General features: G+C 38.3%; 1 protein-coding gene across 2 annotated transcripts in view; it reads right to left on the reverse strand.

Moving 5' to 3' along the window:
* Positions 1 to 22,820, reverse strand: part of ANK2 (ankyrin 2) — a gene marked incomplete at both ends in the record, with an annotated part of 247,216 nt that overhangs the window by 13,344 nt on the left and 211,052 nt on the right. For both annotated transcript variants that reach the window (XM_079712358.1, XM_079712357.1), the window contains 8 exons: positions 1,350 to 1,493; positions 2,756 to 2,887; positions 5,031 to 5,105; positions 6,649 to 12,906; positions 15,837 to 15,858; positions 17,795 to 17,827; positions 19,813 to 19,935; positions 22,119 to 22,244. In XM_079712358.1, the coding sequence (XP_079568484.1) occupies positions 1,350 to 1,493; positions 2,756 to 2,887; positions 5,031 to 5,105; positions 6,649 to 12,906; positions 15,837 to 15,858; positions 17,795 to 17,827; positions 19,813 to 19,935; positions 22,119 to 22,244 (6,913 nt within the window). The remainder of the gene's footprint in view (positions 1 to 1,349; positions 1,494 to 2,755; positions 2,888 to 5,030; positions 5,106 to 6,648; positions 12,907 to 15,836; positions 15,859 to 17,794; positions 17,828 to 19,812; positions 19,936 to 22,118; positions 22,245 to 22,820) is intronic.

The following is a 22,820-nucleotide window of genomic DNA, read 5'->3' on the forward strand; positions in this document are numbered from 1 at the left end:
AGAGAGTGGTGACAGAAAAGTTAGACTATTCTTTTGAAGAGATTTCCCATGAAATGGATGGAGAAACAGAGCAGTCATACAGGGGAGCATATTGGGTGAAATGAGTTATTTGCTTTGCTTTGTTTTTAAAGCTGGGATCTATTAAAGCACGTTTCAGTGCTGCTGACAATGTTCTAGTTGTAGGAGCCAGAGTGGGTGATTGCAGGAGTGAAGTCAATAGTTGGTAAAAGAGGATGAGATCCAGTACAAAAGAAGAGATGATGGCTTTAGCAAAGGAAGACCATTTCATACAGCAGGGAAGGTAGAGTATAAGCACTGAGATGCACTTAGGTTGAGAGACTTTGTGGTGAAAGAACATGGACATTTGCTTACAGGTATTCCTATTTTTTCTAAGGAATATGAAGTATGGTCATCAGGTTGGAATAAATAAAAAGAAGAGTAATGTTGGAGGCTTGAAACAAGAGAAAGTGTAAAAATAGCAATGAGACAGAGAGAAGGAGAAAGAATGGGAGTGAGTGAGCATGGAAGTGAATGAGGGTGGATTTGCGAAACTTTAATACTGAAAAGGGGGTAGGACCAATGACTAGAGGTCCAGTGGGTTTGCAGAATTATTGTGTAGAAGTAAAAGAGGATGTAAGTATAATGCTTCAAGTTAGGACTTGGAAGTAGTACAGTCACTGATAATGATTTAGTTTGGGTTGTGGGCACAGAAATGGGTCACTAAGGTAGAGTAAAAGACACAAGTATCAGAAGTGCCATCAAGGAGCTGAGGAAAGGGCACTGGATGGATCATCCATGTTGATGGCTGTTATGGACTGAATGTTTGGGTGCCCTTCAAATTCATATGTTGAAACCCTAGTCCCAACATGATGGTATTCAGAGGTGGTAACCCTGCGAGGTAATTAGGTCATGAGGGTGGAGCCCTCATGAATGGGACTGGCACCCTTATAAGAAGAGGTCAGAGGGCTAGCTATTTCTCTGTCCCCTATGTAAGGACAGAGCAAGAAGACAGCCATGTACGATCTAGAATAGGGCCCTCACCAGAACCCAGCCATGCTATCACCCTGATCTTGAATTTCCAGTTTTCAGAACTGTGAGAAACAAATTTCTGTTGTTTAAGCTACCCAGTTCATGGTATTTTGTTATAGCAGCCCATGCTGACTGAGACAATGATGGAATAACAAAGAACGAGAGGGATGGGGGCACCTAAAATGGGCAGGGAATTCTCAGGAGAAGAACGTATCAGCAAAGTCCATGGTCGACGCTCTGAAAAAAGGAAGACAATGGGTCCAGCTGCCTGAATTAACCATACATCATAGACACTCATACATGTACACAAATTGTCTGACCTTCACTATGATCCAGTGTAATGGTCTGTTCAATCTCTGCATAGCTATGACTGATGTGCTCCTGGAGAGGCTCTGTGCTGGTCTCCATGAGATGAACAATATCCATTCGGTTGATCTTGGTGAGACATTCAATGAGACTGGTATCTGGGATATTAGAGAAAAACTATTTATTACATCTGAGGGCTACTCTTTTAAAAATCTCTTTCATTTAGTTGCCTTACTGAATTTTTTTGGTGATATATTTTAAGCATAGGAAAAATTTACTAAAATTTTGATGTTTGTACAAAAAACAACCAAAGCCCAATTAAGGGTCTTTGTAAAAGTAAGCAAACAAACAAGAGCTATGTACCAAATGGGTGACACAGCATGGGCATAAGCCCTAAAAGTAGAGTTGCTAGATAACACATAGGACACCCTGTCAAATGTGAATTTTAGATAAAAAACAAATTTTTTTTAGTAAAAGTATATCCCCAATATTGCATAGGATATACTAGAAAAGTATCTGTTGACTATCTGAAATTTAAATTTAACTGGGTGCTCTCAATTTTTATTTGCTAAATCTGGCAATCCTACCTAGAATAATGGTAAGAGAAAGAAAGATAAATGTGGGCTAGATGTAAATAAGGGAGGTCTCTAGGTAGGTCTTCAAAGAAGCATTAAACAAAGTGGCAAACTTAGACCAGCTGAGGGATAAGAAGTAGTTATGTTCTGTATCACTTCCCATTTTATTTGATGTGGTCAGAATATCATATATAAATCATTATGTAGAATATCTACTTGACATTTTCCCCCATTTTATTTTATTTTTTTTATTTATTTATTTAATTTTTTTTTTTGCGGTATGCGGGCCTCTCACTGTTGTGGCCTCTCCCGTTGCGGTGCACAGGCTCCAGACACTCAGGCTCAGCAGCCATGGCTCACGGACCCAGCCGCTCAGCGGCATGTGGGATCCTCCCAGACCTGGGCATGAACCCGTGTCCCCTGCATCGGCAGGCAGACTCTCAACCACTGCACCACCAGGGAAGACCCCCCATTTTAGTTATTTAGGAGTAAAGGAAGCAGGAACTGAATGTAATGCACCATCAATAAGACAATTGCTAATAAAGCAAGTGTGTCTGCTGTCAATACATAGAAAATTTTAGGACTTTAATAACTTTCCTGTTAGCAGCCAGTGCTAGTATCACTTTCCACTAGTTAATGCTGTTCAGAGGAACACAGTACAAGAATTTTTATGCAATATGCATATTTGAGAAATGTTACAGCTTCTTCTCATTTGCTTACAGTAGCACTTCAGGTTGATGGCACCTGTCATTTTATCTTTTTACTGAATTTGCAAAAAAGGTTTGTTGAACAAGACTTTTTTCTACCTCCAGTCTATTGCCTTTTACATATAGCTCTCCACCTACCTGTCGCATGTTTCCCATCCCTTTCTAGCCAGTACTTCAAAAGTGCATGACTCTGGTCTTGGAGGGAGTTAGGGTTCTCAATTCGAATTTGATGAATTTGTTCCTCAGTGAAATCCAGTTCTCTTGCTAATTCTAAAAGAGAAAATACTCCTTTGTAAATACATTAACTTCATAGTTTGCGTCTCTACACCTTGCATTGTGATTTTGTAAATGATGTGTTCTTTGTATTGCTGTAACAGAGTTCCTTTATTTTTTCCTACTTATTAGAAATGACTCACGTATGCCTTTGTTCTTCTAGCACTAACTGCAGATATTTTCCTTAAATTTGGGTATAGAATTGATCACTGTCATAGTGGCAATAGTAAGTTTGAGGCAATGGTGATAAAATATGTAAATTCAGGACCATTTAATTCCAAAATTTGGAAGAGACCATTAATACTGGCTTATACTCTTAACCAAGACAATGGAAAATAAATGACTGAAAACAGTAGAAAGAGACAATGTCTCACTTTTAATCATAATTAGGGGACTTGCAAATACTATAAATTCTGTTTCTGGGTACTTGGATAAATACTGGTTGTAGCTATATTATGGTGGTTGGATAAACTCCTTTTTGTGATTTGATGTCACATAAATAAAAGGTCTGGGAAGGATTAACTGACCTAGGGAAGAAGCCTCAAAGTTTTCCTTTAAAGTCTACCATTAACATTCTATATGGTTGCTTATACATTGAGGTGTGTGTGTGTGTGTGTGAATGAGGTGTCCTTTTTGGAGGGCAATTTGCCAATATCTTTCAAAATTAAAAATATACATATATTTACACAGCTTTTTTCCTTCTAGGAATATGCCCTATAGAAACACCCACAAAAATCTATCGGTGCACAAAGATATCTACTTCCACTAACAGGAAACAACCTAAGTAGCCATCAACAAAGGCCACTGATAAAATTATGGTACCTCCATACAGTGGAATTAAATAGCCATTTAAAAGAATGCCCTAGATATTTCTATGCTGATGGAGTATTTATGAAGAATACTGTTAAGTAAAATTTTGCTTATTTTTAAATAATAAGCATAGATGTGGGCACTACAGATTTTTTTCTAAATACATGAGAAAATGTTAGCAGTTACCTTTGAGGAAAGGGGCTCAAAGACGAGATGTAGGTGTGAAAGACTTATTTACTTTTCATTTTATACCATTCAGTGTGATTGTAAGGTTTGAATTTTCACCAACTATAATAGATATTATGTTTAATATATACACTCATAAATACTTAAGAAGCAAAATAAATAATTCTGAATGCTACCTACTTAGTCAGTCAATCAGGGATATTTTGATACCCTTCCTTCCCCTAAATCCCTCAATTAAATAAATCTGCTCAGTATTTTTAAATTACTTTAAAATGCTTTAGTCATTTATTCTACATTATCAATTATCTTTGTTAAGGATATTATGACTCCTATCTCCTATTCATACCAAATTTTTAAGAAACTGAAAGGAGATTAATATTAACTTTAAACTGCTTGTTTCAATTAAGTAGTCACAAGTGACATAAAAGGAAGTCAGACCAAACAAACAAACAAACAAACAAAAACAGAAAAAAGAAAAAAATCCAGTTGGACAATCTTGCTTTAATATGTTAAATAGCAGGAAAGATGAAAGGGTATAGCTTTTAAAACCTACGACTCATGATTTGTAAATAAACCATATTGATTTTAGAATTCACTTTCCATTAAAAAATTATTTAACATACAATTTCTAAACTGAAACATACCCATCTCTCAGAAAATTATTAAACATCTCATTCATATGTACTTAAACATTCATCTGAAGTAAATTTTAGTACTGTTCAGGATGAAGATATCTGATTCAAGGTATCTAAAACAAGGAGCCCTGGTTGAATCTCAAATTAAATTTTATGACAATTACAACTAACAATGGTTTTGAAACACAATAATCTCCCCAAAGTTTAGATATCCACAGCTCCCAAAGGAGGGTAGTGGGGCTTGTTATATTCTCAAAATCTCTTAATGTAAAGTTTTATTATTCAAAATGCCAGAGACAATATAAGGCCTGCCCTGGTTCACACAGTGAGTTAATGCAGACCCTGGATTTTCTAGTTCATAGTATCATTCTTTTCACTATTCCATGTGGTCTTCCTCAGGAAAGAAAAAAAAAATACCTTTTTTCATTGTTAATGACAGTTGGCTGATGCAACAATGTCATTTAAACTAAGCAGGTTTTGTTGAAAAAAATGGGTCACACTCATTTTACCTGTCCAGCTGAAACCAAGGTGATCAGCAATATAAGCCAGCCTTTCCTCAATCCGTTCCTGCTCATCCTGTTGATCTACAGAAGGTCAAAGACAGAATGGCCAAAGGTTGTCCATGACAGGAGAGGAACCACAATACTGATCATCCAAAGAAAGGCAGTCAATTGTCCAAATATTTGATTATAGCACAAATTAACTATTACATTTTAAATCATATTAAATTGTGTGTTTGCCTGATTTCTAGAATGGAATGGGGAATAAATGTAATAAAAATCATGAAAACCATCTGCTTCCATATCTCTTTAATCAAGACTAGTCACTGGACATAATTATATAAGTTACTGATTTCTAGTAATCTTAGGACTTTCCTCTTAAAATTATCTGAGAGGATACTGCCCACCCGAAGAGAATCATCTAGCTCATCAAACACCAGAAAAATCATAAATGGGATGGAGAAATGGAGTAATTGGTTAGGACCTCCTATTATTGCCTGTGGCAGTATAAGCTCACTTCTGGGTCATGTTGCAAAGAAATCACATCCAAGATTCACAAGAGACCAAGATCATGGGTTGCTCAGACCATCCTGGCTTTTTTTCAGCATGGCCAGAAACAACGTTTGTCTTGGTCCTGGTAACCTTGGAAGAAGGAAGAATGAAGTGTATGTATATGTATGTGTATGTTATATTAGTGTGTATATATGTCTTTTGGGCAAAGTTTCTGTCTGCTTACTACTAAGTAAGCTCATATAATACTCCCACAGACTATAATTTTCCCTTTGATTTTTAACCCCCATTAATTGATGGGCAGCATTTTAGGTCATGGTCATTTTTTTATAACACAAATTTAAGAATAATAGTCTTTATTGTAGAGATATTGGAAGACCAGAGGCTACTTCTCAAAGCCATCCATGGTTTCCTTTTTTTATAATTCACAGAGCCATCATCCCCTCATAGTCAACTTAAATCATGCAAAGTTTGAGTTTTTGTTGTCTGCTGCATCTAATCAGAGTCCATTCTCCATTCATCTGCCACATAAATGAAATTTCAGCATGTTTTTACCTTATGATTGTTTGCTTAAAATGTTTACCAATGGTATCTGAAATCCAACCTTTCTGAATCAAAAACAAATCCTCAACAATTAGAATTTCATGGTATATGAAATCTTCTTGTGCAAATGGCTTCCTAATCATTAAAAAATTGTTAAGTACTTATTAAAGTACTCAAAGGTAATTAGAAAAAGCAATGAATCTTCATAATATGAAACAAAACCAAATATATCCGTATACTTAATTTAAGGCTAAGCCTGGAACATCAGAACAACAAAACTCAAAGCTTGCATGGCCTCACGTGCAGCAGTTAGGGAAAAGGCAAGATCCCCATTGCCTGTCGATCATGTTTATGTTTTCCATAAGCATTCTCATTACTCAATCTTGAGATTGTTTCCACAGACAAGAGTATACAGAGAAAGCACAAAACACAAAGGGCTTACACAAACATAGTAACCACTACAGAAAGCTTAAAGAAAATGAGACACAAATCACCAAATAAAACAGACACACACAAAAACTATATCAAATTTATGACATGCGTAGCACAGGGAATCCCAGTGGCTGGCAAATACCTTCAGCATGGTCATGGCCATTTTCATCAGGGATGCGTTCAATCAGAGTCTCAATGGACTCATCCCAAATGGGCCTTGTGTCAAAGATGTCCTCAGGAATTGAGTTCTCGGTCTCAACAGGTGGCAGATTTTCAATTACTGAAACTTCCAGGGCACTACTACTTTCGTCATCTGAAACTAACTCCTGTTCCCTTTCTGACTGTGTAAGTCTATCCACTAACTTGGAAGCCTCATCACTAATCTCCTCAAAGAATTCTATGGAGTTCCTGTAAAGGTCAAAGAAATGCTCCTTATTTTCTTTTGTGGGGCTCGTGGGCCCCCTGCAGGAAGATGTGGTGCTTTTGCTCTTTACTGGCAATCGGGATGCAAATATCTTTGGTTTTGTGGCCCCTTCCTCTGATTCTAACTCAAGCTCCTCTGCCCACTCTGTGCTTTCTGTTTCTGTCTCAATGTAACTTCTAGTTTTTACTGGACATTTGGTCTTTGCGTCCAAACTGGCATCAGATTCAGGTTTGCTTCTATTACTTGGCGCTCTGCTTGTCATGTCCTGTCCCTGAGGAGCCTCTGTTTTCTGTAGAGACAGGTCTAGATGCGAAGGCTGCTGCTCGACTCTTTGGACGGGCACTTTCGTGGGGATTTTAGACTTTGGTTTTGTTTCATCCTCTTTACTTTCCTCATTCAGGCTGGGTAGAAAATCTTCAGAAAGGGAGCTCTCATACTCCACAGATGGAGGTGCTGGGGTTGAAGTGGGTATAGTCCTTACAGGGATTTTGGATCTGCTTTCAGTAGAAGGCACATTCTCCATGGGTGCAGTAGGGATTTCAATGACTGATTTCTGTTCCTCTGGGGATGAATCGGGAGAATCATCACCCCGATCTGCATATACAGACCTAGTGACAGTGGAAAAATCTAACTGAACTTGTCCAACTGGTTTAGGGGAGTCGGGGCAAGCTGTCTGCTTCACACTGGACAGGGGAGGTGTGTCACCCATTCCCATGGCGGGGAGGTCCTCAGCTCCCGAAGAAGTTGCCTCTTTCACTGATGTTTCAATGGAGGCTGAAATCCCCATTTGGGAGTTAAGTGGAGCATCTGAAGCGTGTATTTCTTCTACTTCCTCACTCAGGTCATCTGGGAGTAGCTCTGCTTCATCATCCACTGTTTCTTTCGATTCTAGGAGTGCTAATGACTCAGCTGATGTCTCCAGCTGTAGAGGCTCAGCACCAGTGCCCCCCTCTCTCATGTCTTCAGAGAGAGTCTCTTCCCTGGATTCTTGCCCAATTTGGAAAAAGTGAAAACTTTCATCTGCATAGGACCTTTTGGTCATATCAATGGCACCACTTCGGGTCATCTCAAACAATTTTCCTTCCTGAAAGAGAAATGGATTTTGCTCACTGGTTGGGGTCCCCTCTTCAGTTGGGGTCCTAGCAGGAGTGGTGTCAGGGGTGGTACCCTGCGATTGTCTGTCTACCATCAAACCAAATATCTTCTGTTCTTCCTCTTTCACTCGAGCCTCAAAGGCTTCATCATCCTCACGGATTTCACTCCAGGAATCAGAATCCACATCAGTTTTTGTGATGATGACTTTGCTTCTCTGTTCACCAGCAACTGTTGATGTACTTGGTACAGTTGGCTCTAAAGATGAGGAGGCTCTATCCGACTGCATTTCCCCCAAGGTACTTTCTTGTTTGGGTCCTATGTCCAGGTTCTGGTCCTCAAAATTAGATTCTTCACTTGAAACAGTTCTTCCAGAGGAGCTTGTCACTTCTACGTCTTCAGTGGAGGATGTGATGGTAACAGAATACACTTCAGAAGAGTGAAAACTTGTGTGTCTTGTATCTGTTTGGGTTTTGCTTTCTTCACTAGAGAAAAAAGATTGGGAAGGAACATTTTCATAAGGGCTTATGATTTGAGGGTCAGAGATTTCATCAGTCTCCGCTGGGTCAGATACTGGAACATCCAAGGACGATCTATCAGTTTGAGTAGTAATGGATGGGTCTCGAGTGGACCGGTCCTCCGGTAAGCTCTCAAAAGCTTGGTCGGGTTTTGTGACCTCCATTTTTGTAGCAGAAGATGTAGAGACTGTGTCTTCATCTAATTCTTTTGCTTCAGATGCTGGACAATGATGCAAAGAGGACAAAGATGAAGAGCTTTCACTGGGGCAATCTACTTGTGGAGATTTGACTCCAGAAACATCAAGCTCTTCTTCTGTATCTTTTTCAGCAGTGTCTTGGAGAGCTAATGATTCCTTATTGATAACTAGCTGCTCACTGACGTCATCACCAGTGGAACTGCGGAGACCTGAAGAGACAGGAGTGGCTGAGCCACTGGGACTCCCTGCTTCATACCCATGGTCATCACAAATTTTTTGTTGATCAGCATCTCTGTTTAGATCATCATAAGACATCTCTGGGTCATCAGTAGAAATAGTATAACTGTCTTCAGGTAAATGAGATTCACGATCTTTTTCTTCCTCTGATTTACCTGAATCTTCCTGAGTATCTTCATTCATCTTAAAAGTATATTGTTTGGAAACGACAGGCTGGAATTGTACTTCTTCAGGACTGGAATTTGAGTCTATGCTGGATGGAAGTGGGGAAGGGGGTTGCACTTGAATAACTGGCTCTGATAAGAGGCCTGAGTCATCACCTTTTTCCAGCTGTGTCAACTCAGGTTCACTTTCTGAGGAGGAAGAAGCCTTTCTGCCCTCTGATGTTACAACCACAGGGACATTGCTTTCATCCTCTACACTCTCCGTGTGTTTTGTTTCATCCATGTCTGCTGAACACTCAACATCTGCGTCAGAGGATGAAGATTCTTCTTGCTTGGGTTCTCTTTTGTAGTCCCTTTTCTGTTTTGCTTCTTGTTCAAGTTCATCAAACATTTTGATTTTGGTCACCATTTTAAACATTTCCTCTTCAGGTGTGAACCTCTTTCTCTCCCCATTTTCTGAGTCATCCTCCTCCGCACATTCAGGAATCACAGCTGGTTTTGGGGTGCCTGCATCTGTGGTTTTGGGTGTGACCTCATAGCTAACTTCTTCGGAGCTGGGGGTGTCAGGGGAAAGGGGGCTCTTCCCTGAGCTCTCCATGAGTGACGTCTGCTCAAGGCTGTCATCCTCAGCACTGCCGTCCGGGTCTCGGAGCAGCCGGGACCGCATAGAGGCCACTTCCGTGAAGAGTTCTGTTTTGGCAACGGCTGAAGGAAGAGGAAAGTGACTCGGCAGAATTCCAGCCTTCATCTTTGGTTCAACAGGGCTGCTTTCAAGAGAATCATGGCAAGGGGATTCTTTCAGAGGACTCGGTTCCAGAGAATCAGGAGTTTTGTGTGAGGAGTTATCCTCCAGCACTGGGCTGGCTTCCAGGGAGTCTTTGTGGCTCACTGTGAAGGATTCATCAGCCCCAGGGCTGAGGACCTCACTATCACGGCTAGGGAGTGCAAGTTCTAACCCTTGGGGACTTCTAATGACTCCCTGGGGCTTTGATTCAGCCCTTGGGCCTGTCTTTACAGCAGCATCAGGCAGCGGCAAGGCCTTTGTCTCATCTGAGGGCTTGGTGGCTATGGATTCCTGAGCTTCAGTATCAGTTTGTGTCTCATGGGCTGAACTAACATATTTAAGTGGACCTTCATCATAGGACACTTCCTCAGTCAGTCCTTCGGATGTTTCTCTTGCTAATGATACACCTTGACTGCCAAGGCCGTCACCTTCTTGTGGGGGGCACATGTCTTTGGAAGGGTCTAGGGTGACCTCCTTCAGCAAACACTCAGCAGAGGGCTCTGTGCCCCCCGTGACTGCAGCACCTTGCCCTTCAGAACCATCAGTAACGTCTTTGGTTGAGGGATGTCCTTTTTCGGAATGAATTTCTGGTGGTGTTTTTAACTTGGTAGTTTCCTTTGTTTCCCCAATTTGCTCCTCCCTTTTCTTTGGTGAGAAAGAAAGGCTTTCTGGGCTTGTCTCAGGGGTCTCTGCTAGGCCCTCATGCTTATAGCTTTCTTCTGAACTAATCTGAGGGGTCCCTTCCATCAGGCTGCCACATGGAGAACCTGCTACCCCTTCCTGCTTCAGGCTTTCAGAACTGCCATGTAAAGCACCGCTCTGTAAAGACAGGGCTGGGAGGAACTCATCTTTCATGTAATCTAGTGGGAATGTTGTGTTGAAAGGACTAGTGAGCACTTGGTCTAAGTGAAGCTGCGCCTTCTCAGTCTCTTCACTCAGGCGGAACTGTTGGTATTTGTCATTGTCTTCCAGTTCCTGCTTAATGACGTCAGAAAAGTCAGTGGAGGTTTTCCTGTCTGGGCTGATCTGGAGATCCATGTCTCCCTGTTCATCAGCCAGCTTTTCTTTGGGGACTTCACTATCTTTATGGCTTTCTTCTTCAGGTGCTGGCTGAACAGGTTCAGGTGTTTTGTGGTTGACCGCTTTCTCCTTTTCTTCAGCTACGTCTTCTCTCTTTAACCCTATGGAGGAAGCACGGACTGCTCTTCTGGATTCTGAAGGTCCCGTGACCAGGAATCTCTGGCCTCGTTTGATTGTCTGACTCTCCGTTTTCTGCGTTTCTCTCGGGGTTACTATCTGCCCCTTTTCTTTTTCTACCCGAACTTTGCTTTTTTCTTGTGGCTGTTTTGGTTTTGCTGATTTGTGCTCAAAGAGTCCAGTCTTATGTTTAGATGGGTCCTGACCTGACTGGAAAGCTTTCATCAACTCCCGAACAGACATTGTCTCCTCGATTCTTTCTGTTTTTGAGGTGGGGGAGACAGGTGGTTGCTTGTCTGTTTTCCCAGAAGGTGACACAGGCAGGTGCTTCTCGGTTTTCCCAGAGGTTGAGACAGGGGAATGCTTTTCCATTCTTCCAGCTGGTGATACAAGCAAGCGTTTCTCTATTCTGCCAGGTGACACTGGTGGATGTTTCTCTGTTCTCCCAGAGGGCAAGCTGGGTGGGCGTTTGTCTGTTTTACCCGAAGGCGAAACAGGTGGGTGTCTTTCTGTTTTTGTAGAGGAGGATACAGGGGAGTGTCTTTCAGTTTTTGCGGAGGGTGACAAGGGTGAGTGTTTCTCAGTTTTACTTGATGATGACACAGGTGAGTGCTTTTCAGTTTTTGCAGAGGGTGACAAGGGTGAGTGTTTCTCAGTTTTACTCACTGGTGATACTGGAGGGTGTCTCTCAGTTTTTGCAGAAGAGGAAAGAGAAGAGTGTCTTTCTGTTTTCAAGGAGGGTGACACTGGCGCATGTCTCTCGGACTTCAGAGACGGGGATGCAGCTAGATGTGTCCTTTGTGTTATCTTTTTTGGTACATCTTCTTTGCCTTTGACTCTGACAGGCAACTTGCTTCGCCCTTTCTGTTCATCTTCCACTCGTTTTTGAAGGGCCTTCACCTTGTCTTTTATGGAACCAATGGGAGTTTCTTCTATCAAAGGTGACGTAGCTTTTACAGGGGGAAGAGGCTCGGGGGCTAAACCTGGGTCCTCATCTAATGACTCTTCTGAACTACCTTTTTTAAGTTCAGTTTTTTCTGCACTAGCTTGTGAACTATCCTCTTTTTGTTTTTGTTTTTCTTTTAATTTCCTTCTCACTGGCTTCTTTATGGCCAGGCTTGGTTTGGGCTGTTTCTGTGTACTCTGTGTCTCCTCTGAAGATGCTTCTTTATCTTTCCCTTTGCTTTCAGAGCTCCTGCAAGGACCCAGAGCCTCACGTTTCTCCCCTGCCAGATCTTGCACTGTCTGTGGTGGCTCTTTGTGAGGAGACACGTAGGAATTTAGATCCTCAGTAAGGTAGTTCACTAGCCCTGTTGAGTCTTTCTCTATTTTTACTTTGGTCTCTTTCTCTATTCTAACTTCTGCACATGGGTATTCGGTGATTTCTAAAGATGCTTTTTGCTTAGCCTCCTCTATTTCCTCATCACTGACAATAACCCATTCCTCTTCTACTAATTCTCTCTCTGGCTGAGACCTTGGCACACTGTCTTCATCTCTCATGCAGGTTCCGCTTCTCAGGATTTTGTTCACCTTTTCTAAGTCCTCTTTAACTCTTTCAACAATTTCAAAAGGCTCCCCTGGCTCTTCCTCAGCAGCCTTCACCAGCTCCTTCACTTTGAGGGGACCTGCCCTATCAGATCCATCTGTCGTCAAGATGGCAGTCATTTTGATCAAATCTTGTTTCATCTCAGAAACTTCAGAGAGCAAGTCCGGACTTGCTAGGACAGGAACTTCATTAACCAGGTGACTTTTCAGGACAGATGTTTCTGTAGATTCTGTCTCATCATCTTTGATGTGAATGAAAAAACATTGAAAGTAAAATGGAAATCAAAAAAGATATTGGCAAATGTAATCAGGACTGAAACGACACAGTGTCTTTTCCTGTCGTGGCAGGTGGAACAACAAAAATGGGCTGGGAATGGTGGATCCACAAGGTCTCAGGATACAAAAGCAAAGCAAGGCTAACGGAAAAAAAACTGAAAAGGAAAAATGAGCAGGAAATAACTTGCTTAATTTTCTCACTTGTAGCACATCCACACATACAACAAAACTGTAACAAATAATCAAGACACACAAAACAAAGAACGAACGCAGTGAAATTACACAGAGATATCTCAAGATTGTTCAGATGTTACAGATCAATGTTGAAAAAAGATGAACATGGGAAAAAAAAGGAAAAAAGCATTAGAAATTGCAGAAAGTTGATTTCCTCTAGGAGAAAGCCAGTAGTAGCAAACTCAGAATATCGTCTAATGATGCATAGACATTATTTAATCATACAAAAATCTGGAATTCAGTATGTTTAGTTCTGCCAATATACAATGACTATATAAAATATATCTGAATCAGCTGCAAACCGGCATTTCATCTAAGGGAAATTCACACTAACAACGAAACAAACAGTCTTGTGCTGAGAGGCATAGTCCTTTCCTTGGAGCAACCTCCTTGTTTAGACACGTAATGGACAGACCAAGGAGGGAAAGAAAGGAAAGGAAAGAAAAACAACAAAAACAACGACTGTGATTAAACTTATATGTGAGTCCAAAGTTAAAATGTGATGCATGGCAACCCAAATCAGAGACAGTCACACAGGACACACGCACAGTTTATGTAAGCCAAGTTATTTCCATGCAAAGCAAAGGTGGAATAAAACTGGTGGGAGAGGTGGCCTTGCTGAAATGTGCAGGCAGGAGAATGGTAAGAAATTAGAACAAATATGGAAAACATTACTGTGGTGAAGCGTATTTACTTCCCTAAAAGTCCACATACAAGATGCTCGATGCAGTATGTTTGAGGCGTAGGTAGTGGGGGCCTGCATCCATTAAAGGCAAGGGGGAAAACTCAAACTCTTTTAGGATTTACTCATGAAAAGACCTTAGGAAAGAGTCCTTTCAACAGAGCCCTCCTTTGGAGATTATTTCATGCCTGGTTGAAGATTATTTTATGATTGTCTTTATACTAAAAGAAAGCCAAACATGAGTCTATATTTGAAACTTTTAAAGCAGTCACAATACCTGGGAGTCATTCAGGAGGATCTATGACATTATAGCAATATAGTAACTTTTTTAAAATGATTGAGCCAGATGGATGAATTTTTAATTCCTACTAGCTTGTATCCAAGGAACAAAGGTCCATTTAAATAAACATAATAGTCCCAGAGAAGACAGTGGGATAATAAAATCTCTTTACAAAAAGGAATTGGGCTTCCCTGGTGGCGCAGTGGTTGAGAGTCCGCCTGCCGATGCAGGGGACACGGGTTCGTGCCCCGATCCGGGAAGATCCCACATGCCGCGGAGCGGCTAGACCCGTGAGCCATGGCCGTTGAGCCTGCGCATCCGGAGCCTGTGGTCCCCAACGGGAGAGGCCACAACAGTGAGAGGCCCGCGTACCACAAAAAAAAAAAGGAATTAATGAAGGCAATGATAATGTAAATTTTTTATAAACATAAATGCCTTCTCTTGAGAGAATCAGTATATGTTGAGGAACTATACTACGTGAAATGCAAATACAAAGATATATTAAACTAATTTATATCAATAGATTTGTTCAGATATAAAACAATGAAAACATCCAGAATTTCAAATATTCTAGTCCTGAATAATGATTTAACATGAGGGTAAGGAGACCCTCATTTAAAAGTATTTCAATAACTTAGCAGTAAATTACATTGTGCTAGGACTTCAAAAGAAGGGGAAAAAAAAAAAGCCTGAAGATTATTGCATAGGGCCTGATGACCATATTAAACATGGCTCTAAGTTTTCTCCTTTTGGGAATAGCACCCTGAAATACAGTGAATCAAAATAAATCTTAAAATGAATAAACATTAAAAATTAGATTTTTTCTAGAGCATTTGGGGCATAAAAGCAAGAAGGAAACCTGAAAAACTCAACTTCTTCCACATAAGAAGCTAGAGTCACCAGAAACAGTCCAACAAACTAAAAATTTAATTGAATGTTACAAACCTGAAATGAACTCTAAGATAGCTCTCTCAAAGTCTGTAAAAACCAGTTCTCTTTGTACTAGATTACGTTTAGGCTTTGAATCATTACTTAAAATTAGCACTATTATGACATACTGTTGTGATTAATAATTTCATCCAGGAGGTTTTAATTTTTGCTTCTCTGGTTCTTATTTTTTTCAGAAAGTTTTCACAAAAGTCCATTAGACCTCAGCCCTAGAAAAGTCAGTTATACTTCACCACAGTAAGAGGTGCAAGGGGTAGGGGTTGGGGTGGGGTGAGGGGAGAGTTAGCTTTAGCTGAAAACTATTAAGACAGTATCACTTTTGCAGGTGTAGCCTACATAAATAATGAGCTCTCTACTGATGTCAGTTGTTGCTTGATATGAAAAGTGATACTGCCACATCAGAGCTTAAAAAAAATGAGATGACAATATTATGCTAACAAATGGACAAAAACGGTAGGGTGGGTTTCTAAACAAGCATAACAGCAATAGCAGGGTTAACAGGGATCTAAAAGAAAGTGAATGCTTAGATGAATAATCATTGCATTTTACTGCTAATTAGCTCACAAATTAGATATATTCATAATTTAACTGGCCAAGCTGCTTTTCTAAATGAATATTAATGATTAATAAGGATAATATAAAAACATAATTATTATAGTGGTTAGTAATGGCAACTAGCTTGCATCTTGATTCATGCTTTTCTTTATTGTAGCCAGTTTTCAAACAAAACTCAATTTTATTTAAAATCTTACTTTTTTCTGATGTCATATCGATCTGAAAGAAAACATACATAAATTGAATGGTTACAAATAGCATCTTGCCTCACAGTCCCTGATGTGTACAGTAAGCTCCTATTTTATATACCTGGGAAATGCCATAAGCTAGAGGAAGGTCAGAGTAATTTGCTACCGGTCTTCCCTAGAGTCTCTGATTCTTATCCTAACTTTGCAAAAACAAATCTCCTTTCTAGACACTATGGGTGGAAAGTCCTTTCTAACATACTCCTGGGAAGGTATGATGCAGGTATGTTTGACGTTAGAAATACATATTACGGAAAAGGCCAGGAAAAAAGTGAAGTAGGTTTTAAACAGTAGGTATCAATTTAGTTGAGAGAAAGGAAAGAACAAAGAGCATGCCAGGGTGTTACATTCTACAGAAGTAGTTTCATTATTAGTTATAAGCCAGAATTCCAAATCCTGAAAAGAATACAAACTGGATCTGTCGCCCTGAATAGTTCCTGAAAATACTCATTAGAAAAATCATAAGCCTAATGGAAGAACTCATTTGAACATAGCAAAGTTGGTTTCATAATTGTGTTGCTCTTTCAACAAGGTATGCACGTATCATTTTGAACACCTTGGGGATCGAGTCACCAACTACAGAAAGGAAATTGAATATGAGAGACAAAGAGTGACTGCACAGTTGAGGGAAAAAAATGACTTCAGTCTTGTCGTAAGTTTATTGTGTATCTGGTTAGACATAGCAGGACAATGAGTCTATAATCACCCCTCTCATCCTGCCCCACTGCCTGGGTATTAGTAAAGAAGTGAATTCAGGGGCAGTCTATGAACTGATAAGGCCTTACATTTTAAGCTGGTGAGTACAAGGGTGTTTATTATGTTTTTCTTTATGGTTTTCTAGTTTAAATCCAACAGAACAACATTAAGAAGTAAAATTAGTATATTTGACAACATTTACGTGCAACTAATAACAATTCCATTTGTCTATCTTAGAAACAGGAAGCAATATGTTAATCAGTTAAGTGTAAGGACTTTTCCAATGATTTCTTTCATTTCTATGATAATGTTTGGGCATTTTCAGACCTTTATAAGGGAAACAAACACATACTTGCTTTGACTATCGAAGCAGGTATAATTCAAATGGCTATTTATTCAAGGTAACCTCTCTAAGGCTCATTTTCTTCATCTGTCACATATCATCTATGATATGATAGCACACAGCTCATAGGGTGATTGTGAGATCAGTGTTTGTGGGGTATGTGGAGCACTTAGTAAAGAATCTACCTTATAAGAAGTGCTCATTATATGTAGAGTTCTGCATTATAATATTAGTATAATCAAATGGATGAACTATATGCTCCTTAAAGTTTTTTATTTCAGTGGTTCTCAAACTTTTTGTTATTAACCCCCCTTTACACTCCTAAAAAAATACTGAGGAGTCTGAAGAACTTCTGTTTATGTTTAACATATATAAATAAATATCTGTATTACAAATGAAAGTTGAGAATATACAAGAACCCAAGTATACACAAGCACACATTCCACAGTGTCAGGGTGATGATGTCATCACATGTAATGGAGCCTCTGGAAGACTCCTATGTAGCTTGTGAGGATATGGGAGCTAAAAGGCAAATAATGTCTCAGTACTATTAAGGAAAGAGTTTTGACCTCCAGGCATCTCCAGACCAACCTTTGAGAACCACTGAGATAATGGTTTTGGTCTTCAGCTGTTGGTAGAGAAATCTATATTGTTGCATAAAGACAGGTAACAATTTATAGGGAAATTTTACTGTCCTCTGAAATCAGTCCATAAGATGAGAAAACAGGCTCAGAGAGGTTAAGTAAGATCATGACCCTTTAATTACTAAAGACAATGGTGTAACCCTTCTAAGACACAGGTAACCATGTGCTCTTATCAGTGGTTATAGCAATAACACAGCCATTAACAAGTGACAATGCCACACAATTACCTCTTCCTCCTGTTCTTGATCTGACTCTGATTCCTTGCCGCCCCAAGATGCCATGCAAGATGGAAAAAAGAGAGCAGGAAGAGTAGAGAGTGTTTAGAAGAAAAGACAAGACTAAATACCCTGACAACAGATATCAATAGGTAAGCATATGTCAGCATACTTGTATTTTTTCTTACTAACAGTGTACAGAAAACAAGCACAAAAATTAAAGAAGATTGATTTAAATGCAAATGTCTGTAAATTCAAGAGACAAAAGAACCAAGATTATAAATAGACCAATCTACTAGACAAAAGAACTAAAATTATAAATATACTAATTTCAGATGCTCAGTTACCAGCAGCCTCAAAGTTTGACATTTAATGGATTTGATGGCATATGTCTACAGAAATGGTGATGACAATATCTCAGCCATTACAGATATTGGCTAAAAATGTTAAAATCCACAAATAAACATATGGTGAAAATATTTTCAATACACAGGCAATATTTAGGAGTTCTATTATAATAAAGAGCTACTAAGTTCTAAAATATATCTGAACTATACACTGTTTGGCAATTTTTTCTTTTGTTTTGAGTTACTAAATGGAAAGTTGTCCTGGAACATCACAGCATTAACAACTGTGCCTGATACATCTTGACTTAGAAATAAAAAGTAATAATAAACTAAATGCTTTCTTTTATAGCACATTGAAAGCTCATTGAAATCAGAGACAAAGCTCATTCATCTTTACTTATCACTTAGGTGGATCGCCCCAGCAGTACATATTTCTTTGTGGTTCTTATTTAGTATTCTGCTTCGGTGACTCAAAAGTGATCAGCACTACAAACCCCAAAGTACATTCTGTACCATTGGAGTGCAATTACAGTACACTTACTGGATCAATATACCTATTGCTGTATTCTAATGCTTGTAATAATATGTAAATTTATGTAAACAGATACTGGTATTTCATTTAATTTTTATCATTTAATAAGAATTTACAATGATAAACGTGACACTACATGCTTATCTCTATGTGACTGATCTCTAATTTATAAGAATAATTAAGTAAGAAAAATATACTGTGGTGAATAAAAAGAAGTATAGGAAATGTTTTGTTTTGCAGGGTCAAGATTTAGGATTTTAAATATACTTCTACCTCTCCTCCAGGTCTCACCTGCCACTACTCATCCAACTTCCCAACCTCTAAAATTCACACTGATAACTTGCTATAACCTCCTGTAAATTGCCATGTGGGAGCTTTCCATTAAAAGGAAAGGGATACTGGTTAAATTTTTTTATATAGTAAATAAAGTTCTCCCCAACATTTAATTCATCCCCCTTGCCTTCTTTGATTTGATCAGAGTAATCAAAGAATTCTATAATGGGAAGAGGTTTGACTAGAAAGTAATACCTGTAAGTAGATTTGGGTCAAGAATTAATGAATTTTCCTTTCAACAATGTTTCAAATCTACTCCTATAACATGCGAGTATTTTATACACTAATCATGTTAAAATAGTTGAAAAATTAATTTGATGCTCCTAAAACAGCATAGGTTACAAGATGAACAAATAATTATTTTAGCAACAAGGTAAAATATCCTGTTGTTGCTCTGAATTTCATAATACATAATCCACCTGTGAACTGGTAGTAAACCGAAGCTAATAGACTCATAAAGTTTTGGTAGGGTGAAATGTACTAGTATGGTGCCAGGAGGGCACATAAAAACAATAAGAAAGGCAAAGTGAATTATTTAACTTTTAAAAATTAGTCCAAAAAATTACATCTTAAATTTGAATTTTCTCTCTTCCATATCCAATATGTATTTACAGAAAATTTTCCATCAAAGTGAATTTAATGTGAAATAAGGTAGAGCTACTTTTTCCCTTACTTAAATGGAAAATAATAAATTGGACAGGGTATCAAAAATGACTGTTATATATGGTTGCATTCAGTGTCTTTGCTTTTATTTACTTTAAAGAATTTGAAAATCAAATCCTATACTCCCTGAATTGCACTACAGCAGATTACAATACCTTCGCATAAATTGGCAGAGTGATGTTTAAGTTGCAAATAGCTTGATGCACCAGGCCTCTTGTAGATTTTGGCTCTTTCATAAATGATAGTCGTCCGCAAGGTTCCTGAGTTGTATCACGTACCTTGAACAAGAAAGGCATACATGCTTCATCCATATGATGCACACTATTTATTTTAATGAGATGATACTCAAAAGAATCAGGAAAAATCATTAGATAATGCTAAATAAGGATTTGGAGGTGTTCATTTTTCCCTTTCCTATTATCATTTAGAATGGTTAAAAAAATCATTTAGCTTAAAAAAATGTGGTAAAATATACATAACATAAAATTTACCATTTTCGTTTATACACTTACCATTTTCAAGCATACAATTCAGTGTCATGAAGCACATTCACAAAGTTGTGCAATCATCACTACTATGAAGAATTTTCCATCATCCCAAACAGCAACTCTGTACCCATTAAGCAGTAATTCCCCGTTCTACTCCTCCCCCAGCACCTAGTAACCTCTATTCAACCTTCTGTTGTTATAAATTTGCCCCTTCTATGTGCCTTGTATAGGTAGAGTTATACATTCACGTTGCAACATATATCAGAATTTCGTTCTTTTTAAAAATTTGTGTTAAATTATACATAAAACATTTCAACCATTTTTACATTCACAGTTTAGTAGCATTAAGTACATTCACACTGTTGTATAACTATTACCACCATGCATCTGCAGAATGTTTTCACCTTCACAAACTGAAACCGTTTCCATTAACTTCTCATTCCTTCCTTCCCCGATCCCCTGGTAACCACCATTCTATTTTCTGACTCTGCATTTGACTACTCTAGGTACCTCATATAAGTGGGAACATACAATATTTGTCTTTTGTGTCTTTTGAGCTAATTTCACTCATTTTAAGGCTGAATAATATTCCATTGTATGCATATACCACATTTTGTTTATCCATTCATCTGTGGATGGGTGTTTGGGATGTTTCCACCTTTTGACTACTGGGAAGATGCTGCTATGAACATTGCAAGTAACTGAGTCCCTGCTTTCAATTCTTCAGGAATTGCTGGATCATATGCTAATTCTATGTTTAACTTTTTGAGGAACTGCCATACTGCTTTCCACAGTGGCTGCACCATTTTACATTCCCACCAGCAATCAATGCATCAGGATCCCAATTTCTCCACATCCTTACCAACATTTGTTATTTTCTGTTTATTTGTCTGTTTGTTTTTGATAATAGCCAACCTAATGGGTATGGAGTGGGATCTCACTGTGGTTTTAGTTTGAATTTACTTAAGCTTTTGAGCATATTTTCGTGTGCTTATTGGCCCTTTGTATATCTTGTTTGGAAAAATGTTTATTTAAGTCAATTTCCTATTTTTGTATTGTGTTGGTTATAAAATGACTTTTGCACATCAATAATATCAAATATTAGCACAATTATACAGCTGTTTGTGTTAAATGGATCCATTGCCCCTCAGCAGTTAGTGCTTAATGTGTGATCTGTAAGAGCCTTTCTTTAATCAGGCAAAACAACTGAACCAGAAACGGCACAATGAAAGCCTGTAGTAGAGATCTTGAGAAAACTTAACAGACTTATTAAAACTTAAATAGAATTATTACTTCAATTTCACGAATCTCTCACTCATATCCATTTTTGTCCCTCTTTAGAACTGGGAATCTAGGATAAAACTGGTATATGTTACTGCCAAATTCCTAACGTGGATTAATATTCCTAAAGAGGGACAACAAATTTATGGTACACTGAAGTGTCTCCATAAATGTTTGTTGAATGAATTTATGAAAGTATATCCAGTCTACAGCTCTATCTGGGATAATCTCTTAATAGATTAAGTGAGATCCTGGGTCTTTTGAGAGTTTTTTATTACAAAAATTTGTCACTAAGAACTCTTTTGGTCTCTACAATTGTGAAATCACATGTTTTAAAAGTTTAAGCACAAATATTTCAAAGAAATAATAGTAAAAAAAAAAAGAGAGAGAGAGAGAGAGAGAGAGAGAGAGACTTCCCTTAAAATTTGGAAAAGAATGGCCAGTTTTTCTAATTAATGAATTGGCTATTTGTCCCTCATTCTTAGCCTTAAACATAGTCTATGACTAAAAATTAAGGTTGAATTTGAAATTTTTTAAAATGGTTGGTTTTATAGGACTTGAAAATTTTACAGAAATCGTTTAAAAAAATCACTGGAAATGACTGAAAAGCAAATATTTTCTTCTACTAAAGGAAGTCAAAGCTTTACTTTATCTTTAATTAAATGCATTACAAAGTTCCATGTATATATTACCTTGACAAAGAGAGGAAGTCTGTTTTCTTTGAAGGCAAAAAAACTGAATATATGATGTTGGCCACTCTTGGTTAATGGCACCAGGTTGCCAAAACAATCAACATAGATGGGTTTTCCTTCTAATACCTGGTGGAAATAGAGAAAAACAACACAGAACATAATAGCTGCAATTATTACTTGTTATTTACATGAAGAAGTGGTGGTATTATCTGGAACATTAAAATTCTTAAAATGTGCATACAATAATCTTTAAACTCCTGACTGACATTTGGTCTTATCTGTGACAAAGCATGTACCAGCACTCCCTCTTCTTGCTAGTAATGGGAATCTTCAAATGCATAGTGGCATTTAATGTTAATGGTCTCATTTCTAATCCTCTAACATGTTACCTTCCCAAACCAATATATCTTTAAATCCTAAATTTAAATTTCTTTTTGACATCACAATGAGTCAGGTTACTTGAGTTCAGTACCCAAAGGCCCACAATGATGGAAAATTCTGAAATAAGAAAAAGTAATGTAGAAAAGCCCTGGATATCATACTTTCACATTTATACAAAGTATATACTTCCTGGACTGTTTTCTTCACTATTAAAGAATAATAAGAAAAAATAAATAAATCAAATAAATATTCACCTCAAAAAATAATAATAAGGAAAGATAAAAACATATAAATCACCATATTCATTTACATACTTTGGAT

The sequence above is a fragment of the Hyperoodon ampullatus genome (genome assembly GCF_949752795.1).
Source record: "Hyperoodon ampullatus genome assembly, chromosome: 1".
Taxonomy (NCBI): Eukaryota; Metazoa; Chordata; class Mammalia; order Artiodactyla; family Ziphiidae; genus Hyperoodon; species Hyperoodon ampullatus.